At 42.7% G+C, this 8535-nt stretch overlaps 1 protein-coding gene across 5 annotated transcripts in view; it reads right to left on the minus strand.

The window, feature by feature from the left end:
• The window catches only part of BOLL (boule homolog, RNA binding protein), a 61501-nt gene extending 53749 nt beyond the window's left edge, over positions 1–7752 (minus strand). The window contains exons 1-3 of one of the 5 annotated variants that reach the window (XM_023218223.1): positions 7156–7485; positions 2938–3081; positions 192–283 (exon numbers count right to left, since the gene is read on the minus strand). In XM_023218223.1, the coding sequence (XP_023073991.1) occupies positions 192–216 (25 nt within the window). In that variant the 5' untranslated portion in view covers positions 217–283; positions 2938–3081; positions 7156–7485. Of the gene's footprint in view, positions 1–191; positions 284–2937; positions 3082–5795; positions 6522–7155 lie in introns of those variants that run through there. The other 4 variants (XM_023218220.1, XM_023218210.2, XM_023218217.2 and 1 more) reach the window with 4 other exon arrangements.
• Positions 7753–8535: the final 783 nt, after the last annotated feature.

The raw sequence follows: 8535 nt of genomic DNA on the forward strand, positions 1-8535 counted from the left end.
ACACACACACACACACACACACACACACACACACACACACACACACAAAAGGAAATCAAAAGGTAGGAGGAAAGAAGAGGGCATGATAGTCTCCGCTGGAAAATGGAACCAAAGTAAACTGGCATACAAAACCTAGTAATCCAATGAAAATAGAGTTGTTAATTCTATAGACAATCTATAGTGATACTAACCCTTTGGATACTCCAGCTCTGTCATTTACAATCTTCACTTCTTTCACAGACCCATACTGGGAAAAAAATTTTCTTAAATCACTTTCATTTGTCTAATGGCATAAAAAGAAAACATTAAAAAAGGTTTTTCAGTTGATAAAAGATGAATAATTCTCATGCTTGCACTGGAGACAGAAAAAGTTATAGATAAGATGCATGAAAAATGCCTCTCATGCACAAAACAGTGCTAAACCACCAGGTGATTAAAATCAATATAAATACCTTGCTTTATACAATAGCTATGTTGTTAAATTACTATATGTCAATAAAAATGTAAGCTGGATTATTTTAAAACTACAAAGCTCATTATTTAAAGAAATCTTTAAATGATTCTTGTTTGCTAGCTGGCCAGTTTTTTAAAAAACAATTTGGATTAGGAATGCTATTTCCATAGTAAGGGTATATTACTATTGGCTCTTGTGGCTCAGAGACAGTCATGGCAGTGGAACTAGGTTGTGTTGGCCTACACCAGTCATTCTATTTTCATCAGTAGTCTCAGGAACTCCTTTCCTAAGTCAGTTTTAGGAAAGGAATGTATTTCCAAAAGTGCTTCAACTCAACTGTGAGAACAATGGAGTGACTATAATTTTTAGAGTTATTAGATTCCTTATCTGTACTCAATATACATTTCAGCTAAATTCAGACATTGTTTTGACAGTAAAATAAAAATTGGAATCATAATTACATTTAAAACATACAAGGTATCTACAAAGATGGTTTTGGCATATCTGTTTTTCTAATCAAAATAGTCTGATAATAGACTCATATCACCTTTTCTCAGAATACTGACATTAAATTCATTGCAATTTCATTTTCTGGTTTAGCTGTAACTGTTTGTCGACAAGAGTAACTTTTCTCTAGAATAAAATTTCTTTATATACACCAGAAAAAGACATGCCTTAGTGCAGAGCTATGCCTTTTGAGTTCAACTGTCACCTCACTACTCACATACACTATTGGTTTTTAGTTGGTAACATAAAGCCTGCTAAGCTGGATAATGACAAATACTGATTCAATCTAAGAAAAACTGAATGCCTTTTATTTCAGTTAACAGAAAATGAAATCAATGCTAGAATAAGAATTGTTACTAGATATTTGAATACAAATTAATTCCAACTATTCTCTGGTAGAATAATCACTAGCTCAATTTTGTAGCTCCACTTCTTCAGTGACAAAGGGACAGTCAAGAAAAGTAAGCATTAAGAGAGATAGTCTGTTCGCTTCTAAAAATGAAAGGTCAAAAAGTCTGTGACTACTTGCTATTACAGTAAATTATTTCCTTGCTGGACTTTATCTGTGGTTTTGAAAAAGGTATAAGCATACAGGAGGGAGCCCTAGCAGTTACCGTAAAGCTATGGCTGCCTTATAACAACCGTCTCCAAAGTTCATGCTGCAGCTGATGGGCTTCAGTAACCTAAAATAACTTGGCCATACAAATATTTATATTTATTGATAACTTATTTTTAAAAACATGCTAAGCTATTGTAATATAAATGAATTCCCAAATTGAACATTTCTGCCAGTCATCAGTATTTTCCACAGATACAGAAAACCTTTTTAAAAATAAATATTTTATAAGAAATAATTTTTCTTACTTTATTTTTAGTGAAACAATCATATACTTGTTTAAGACTCATTGTTTTGGCAAATGCACTAAGCGTAACATTTCTCTTGTGCAGGAAAAAAGAAATTCTACCTAAATTGTAACAGATTGATTATATGGAAATAGTGAGTTACAAATGTCAAATATCACACCTAATGGCATAAGGAAAGTTTATTTTTGTCAAAAATAACTCTCCCTATAATTTCTAATATGTAAAATAGAGTCTTGGAAGTCCTTCCATATATCCATTTGAAAGTAAGAGTATTCCACTTACAATACCTATGCATGCCTTTCTTGTAGGTATTTACTCTTGTTGGGTGGGGGGCACTGCACATCATCTCATGAACTATGCTTCCTTGAAAGAGTGGAATGGCTGATTACATGATGTAAATATATTACTTTTAAAAAAACTTTTATTTTAGGTTTGGGGTACATGTGCAGATTTGTTATAAAGATAAATCGTCATGGGGGTTTGTTGTACAGATTATTTCGGCACCCAGGTACTAAGTCTAGTACCGAATAGCTATTTTTTTCTGCTTAAATATATTATTTTTAAGATGCTTTATTTTGACAAGGACACAGGACTTTTTTGGTAATCAAATCCTAAACTCTAACATAGAAAGTGCTTTGCAAAGAATAGACACCTAGGAGGTTGCTCAGGAATCTGAGATAAGAGTTGGGATAAAGAAATAGTATTTCATAAAACTAAGTTTTTAAAGAATTGAGTCTCTTTTGAAAATTATAATCATTCATTATTTTGGCTATTGGAGTATAGGCAAGAAAGTATAATTAGTTCTGGTATGGAAGAGTGTGGAGCTATGAGACAGAAAACGAGGCTTCTAGTCTCACTCTGTCACTATGTGACTGGCTAGGAGCCTACAGCAAGTCAATGAGGCTCAATTTCCTTGTATTTGACATTGAACAGTTTTTATACTTTATGTAACCTACATGTTGGTTTGAAAGATTCTTTATAATAAGGTAATTCAAAATCTGTTAATCATTATGCAAACATGTTATGATTTTATAGCTGCACAAAGAAACAATTTCTGAGAAATAAAGACTTCTAATGAAAAAATACACTTTACTGCATGCATAAATAGGTACCTTAAAGTCAATTCCTCCTACAAAGATGCGATTAGGGATCACTGTTCCATATCTTGGGGCACTTGTTGGGTTATTCAAAGGCACAGGCGACACAGGATTAGGGGATGGAGATAATGAATCTGTTTGCATCTGGTTTGATGTTTGCTGTAAAATAAAATTCTTTTACACTTTTTGCACTGGGTATAATGCAGTCTGCTTTTGATGCAGACTGAAAACGTATATCTTTCAAAAAGATGAGTCATTTAGGTAAAATATAATATTCTAGGCTTTACTTTTAATATTATAAAAATTATAATTAGAGCTAAGAGCTTTTTAGAGCAACAGAACTAGGAAACACAGAATCTACTCCATTATAGAGATTTTAAGTATTAAGTACATTATTTAAAATGCTTATATTATCAAACCGATTACTTAATTATTAAGGGGAATATTAAACTCATGAAGATGTTTGAGAAAGAGAAAAACAGTCCCAGCCTGACACAATCAGCTAGGCCCTGGTGTTGTTAGGAGTTGTCCTGGCACTCACAGCTAGGCTGTGGTGTTCTCTCATTAACAGAACACCAACATCAGACAAAGTCACCCTGTGGCTCTGATGGATTAAGATTAAAAACAAGACCACTCCACAATCATGTTTGAAGGCTGACTAAAAGAAAGGCATTGCCCAAATCACAATAATAACCAAACATCCCTCCATTCTGGCTGATATTAGTGACTGCTCCTTCTTTATCAGTTATAGTTTTGGCCTCGATCCATTTTTCTTTCCTTTTAGATAAAAGTTAACACATCCAATCACAGAATTACTACCATTTCCTGACGATATACATTCCAGAGTAGAGCCTTACTTCCTTAAACCCTCTCTAAAAATTGCTCAACACAAGCCTATATCCTATGAGTTCTAACACCTTCTAATTGAGAAGCCCCATGGTTTCTGTTTTCCCTTGTTTGAACGATTAACAGACCCAACTTCACTAAATGACGCATGTGTTCCTGCTGGTCTTTAACTAATGGTCATTGACAAGTTAATAAACTCTAATATTCACATTGACCATTTTCAGCCTGAAGGTCAAAATTTTAAATGCACTTGTCTATTTGAAGATTGGACTGATTTTGTTAAAAATTATATACTTATAGCTCATAAATGTTTATTCCAAAGAATTAGCTCAGTACATATCCATATGTTCACAACGATAAGTTAGAGGATCTAATTTAAATTTTAATAAACATATATAAATGTATAAGCCTTTGCAGAATGGTAAAATAATAGACTTTTAAGGTATAACTGAAAGAAAACCAGGACTTGAGAATCATGTAGAAGAGAAACCAATTCAAGAACTGGTGAATTATTTTCCATCTGGAAACACTAAACACACTTCTGAGACAGTCTAATATCCTAAATGTGTGCTTCAAAAAACTCGAAGTAAACTGGGTGTTGTGGCTTGTGCCTGTAATCCCAGCTGCTTGGGAGGCTGAGGCAGGAGGATTGCTTGAGGTCAGGAGTTCAACCCTAGCCTGGGCAACAAAGTGAGACCCCGTCTCAAAAAGAAAGAAAAAGAAAAAAACAAATCTTGAAGTTCATAATTCCAATTCTCTGAGAAACAAACACATGAAAATGAATTTCCAGCTCAGGTAATAGAGTTGTTCTTTTTCAAATTTGTGTTCTTTCTTCTCTGGTCAATACAATCACAATCCCTCAATTAATCTTTGCAAGATGTACAGAGAAATGACTAGGGCAGGAGTGGCAATTGGGCTGTAGGCTGGACCTTATGGGCTCTCTCCCCATCCAGCCTTAAGGAAGTACATACTCCTAATAAGGGAATACGTAAATACTTCTTTTAAAACACGGAAAAGCCACCACATTTAATAATTACTATGTTGTAGTTTCCAATGAAAGAAACTGGGAATCTAATCTTAACAACTTTCTCTCTGGGCACTTGGAGGTTATTTGTGACATCAGTCACTTTGCTCAGTAGGATATAATGCTCAGAATGGGTAATTCTGGAATGCTTAGTATTTTTCAACTGTGGATTTTGTATCGCTAGAAATAATATAACAGCTCTAGTAGATGTAATCTTGTCTTTCTGCCCATTTGTTTACAGTGTCAAAATTACCTATTTGCTAAATTAAAAAAATCATTCTTCATGAAATTCTCTTATTGGAAATAAGATGTACTAATTTGTTCGCAAACTTAAGTAAAAGACAAACCCCAGTATATTTCATCGAGGGAAGGATGAAATGAACGGAAGTAAACAGTGCTTTATTTCCAATCTCGAGAAACTAAAGGATACTCCCTGAGAAAAGAAAAACCTTTCACACTCAATTCACTTCACTCTCCTCCACTCTCTAAGGCTCCTGCTCTAATGTGGGCTCGCTTTGCTTAATTTTTCTCCCTCATCATTTTCTAACATACGATATAATTTACTTATTATGTCCATTATCTGTCTCCACTATTATGTAATGCACTAGGGCAGGAGTTTTGCTTTTTTCACGGCAGCATCTAAAGTACTGACAGTACACAGCAGGTGCTCAATGAATATCTGTTGAATGACTAAAAGTGAATCATTTCTTCAGGAGAGACCTGCTCACGATATGCCAAATAGGCTGAAGGCAAAAGAATACAGTATAACAGCAGTCTACTACATATATATATACACACATATGTATATGTGTATATGTGTATATATATATATTTGAGACGGAGTCTCGCTCTGAAGCCAGGCTGGAGTGCAGTGGCGTGATTTCGGCTCACTGCAACCTCTGCCTCCCTGGTTCAAGAGATTCTTCTGCCTCAGTCTCCCGAGTAGCTGGGACTACAGGCGTGCACTATTTTTTTTGTATTTTTAGTATACACAGGGTTTCACCATGTTGGACAGGATGGTCTCGATCTCCTGACCTCGTGATCCGCTCGCCTCAGCCTCCCAATGTGTTGGGATTACAGGCGTGAGCCACTGCGCCAGGCCTACAAAATATTTTAATGTTAGCAATAGCAAGGCTCAGGTAGAGGCAACATCTAAGTTCATTATTAACAATTAGTGATGTACTGAGTTAAACAACAAAGAAAGCCTCAAATTCTAACTAGCAATAAATTCCGCACGTGTTACAGAAGCACCTAGAAGGGGACTGACTGTTGTCGGGTCTTAAGTCTCCTCCGTTTGCTAAAACTTCCAGCACTAGAGAGTTTATTAAAATTCTCCTCCAAAGCAATGTGCCCTCACTGGCTCCTCCCCTTGAGTCAACCTCGAGATCTAGCATCTGTTTTGCAAAGGAAGACAGCAGGAACGGGCGGGCTAACCGTCGCAGTCACTGCCTCGGCGCTCCTCCCCCTCCAAGGCCAGCAAGTTGCGGCACTAGGGGAAATGGCCGCGGCGACAACTTCCTCGAGTTCTCTCGGGTCATCGTGAACTTGGGCACCGAAACGAGGATCCACCCCCTCCCCACCAAAGTGCGGGAGGGAAAAGAAGGCTAGCCAGCGAGAAATTTTGCCCCGCAAATCCGCCAGCAGCAGTGGCGGGAACCCTCAACGGCACCGACCCCGCCGCTGGCCTCGTGCGCAGCTGGTCCCCACCCTCGCGCGGCGCTCCCTGATTGGCTGCCGGCGGCGGGACGGGGCGGGGCTGGACGACACGTTGCCGCTGCGCCTCAGGCCTGTGTGGGCAGTCTTCCTTCACTTCCCCGAGTCCGCGCTGACTGGCTCGGGTGCACAGCCAGTGCTTCAGGGTCCAGATCCCACCTGGGCCACAGGCTGGCCCCCGCGAGGTCTCTCAGACCTTCAGGACCTCGCTGACCAGTCGGGGAGTGGAGGCGTCGACCGCCCTGGCAACTCCTCGCTCTGGACCGCTGGGTCGAAGTTCGGCCAGAGGGAGCGTCAAAGACGCTGCCTAGCCCATTTTCGGCGGGAAAGCAGTTTATCTGCTCGGACCCCGCTGGGTGGCCGGCAGCCCGCCGCCTCCCGAAACATCCGCGCCTGAGGTCCCCTGGCCCGTCTACACCCAGTCCAGGCCCCGTAGCGGCGTCTTCCTGACCCCCATGACACGGCCAGACGAGGTCTGCGGGCGGGCGGCCCCTGGCAGCGGTCGATGGAGCACCTGGCCATGTTTCTTCCTAACCAGATAGCGAGCGTTTGGGGTCTTCACCTTGCCCCTCCAGGCCCTCAGGGACGGGCTCCACGCTGCTCCTTCTCCCCGCTACCCCGCGCCCTGGGGCCCTGATCGCCGTACTCACCTGCCCGGACTCGGTTTCCATCTTCCTCTCTGCTCTTCAGAGACGCGGGGTAGGGAAGAGAAGCCTAAAGTTTGAAACCACCTTCACACCAAGGCAGCAGTGCTGCTTGATCTGCCTGGGACTCTCGCCCCCTGGCGGCGAGGGCGGCGGTGGCAGCTGCAGGGGAGCAGGCTCGGACCCGGGCCCTGAACCTGCCACCTGGCGGGTGGGGAGAAGCAGACAGCGTCGCCTCGGGTGGCAGGCGGCAGTGCGGGCGGGCGCCGCAAGCCGGAGAGGGGCGCGGGCGGGCGAGTTTCGGCTGTGGCTCTGGGACTCCGAGTCGGGGCGTCTCAGGGGCAGAGCGCACGGCACAGCGGGGCGGGCGTGGGGCGTGCGGAGCGAGGGCTCTGTTCTGGGACCCCTCTCGCCTGCTCTCAGACGGCTGGGGAGGAGAGAGCGAGCGGTCAGGCAAAGCTCCATGCACGGCACGCCTTCCCGTCTCCTCCACTTGAGAAGAGTCGGCCTCTGGGACTGGTGGGTTTCGAGAGGTTGAGGTGACCTTAAGCCTTTACTGGGCTAGAAGAAGCCGATTGACGGGCGACTTCCGAAGACTGGTGTAATGCGAAGAAGGTTCTAGAGTCAAACTCTGACTCTTGGGGCCTGACGCGCCAAACTCGGGGGCTCCCGAGAAGCCGCGGACGCCTCTCTGCACCTGTTGCTGCCGTCACTCATCCCGCTAGGCGGGCGGGGCCGCGCGGGTGGCTTCGTCAGGACCTGCCGCTCAGCCTAGTCGGGCTCCGGTGCCCGCCCCGGACCGTGCCCCAAGCGGGTCCCGGCCCCGCTGAGCACCTCCAGCAGTGGCACAGCCTCTGGAATGGTCCCGGACGAAGCCACCCTCACGGTAGGGGGCGACTTAGCGGCTCCAGCCTCCAACAGCCTTGTGATCGCCTTTGGAAGAAGATTGCATTTAAAGAAAATTAATGAATTAATTAACTATTATTATTATTATTATTATTTTTTTTTTTTTGAGACGGAGTCTCGCTCTGCCGCCCAGGCTGGAGTGCAGTGGCCGGATCTCAGCTCACTGCAAGCTCCGACTCCCGGGTTCAAGCCATTCTCCTGCCTCAGCCTCTAGAGTAGCTGGGACTACAGGCGCCCGCCACGGCGCCCGGCTAGTTTTTTGTATTTTTTTATTTTTATTTTTATTTTTTATTTTTTTTATTATACTTTAAGTTCTAGGGTACATGTGCATAACGTGCAGGTTACATATGTATACATGTGCCATGTTGGTGTGCTGCACCCATCAACTCGTCAGCACCCATCAATTCATCATTTATATCAGGTATATATGCAATCCCCAATGCAATCCCTCCCCCCTCCCCCCTCCCCATGATAGGCCCC

Source organism: Piliocolobus tephrosceles, chromosome 11, assembly GCF_002776525.5.
Source record: "Piliocolobus tephrosceles isolate RC106 chromosome 11, ASM277652v3, whole genome shotgun sequence".
NCBI classification, from domain to species: domain Eukaryota; kingdom Metazoa; phylum Chordata; class Mammalia; order Primates; family Cercopithecidae; genus Piliocolobus; species Piliocolobus tephrosceles.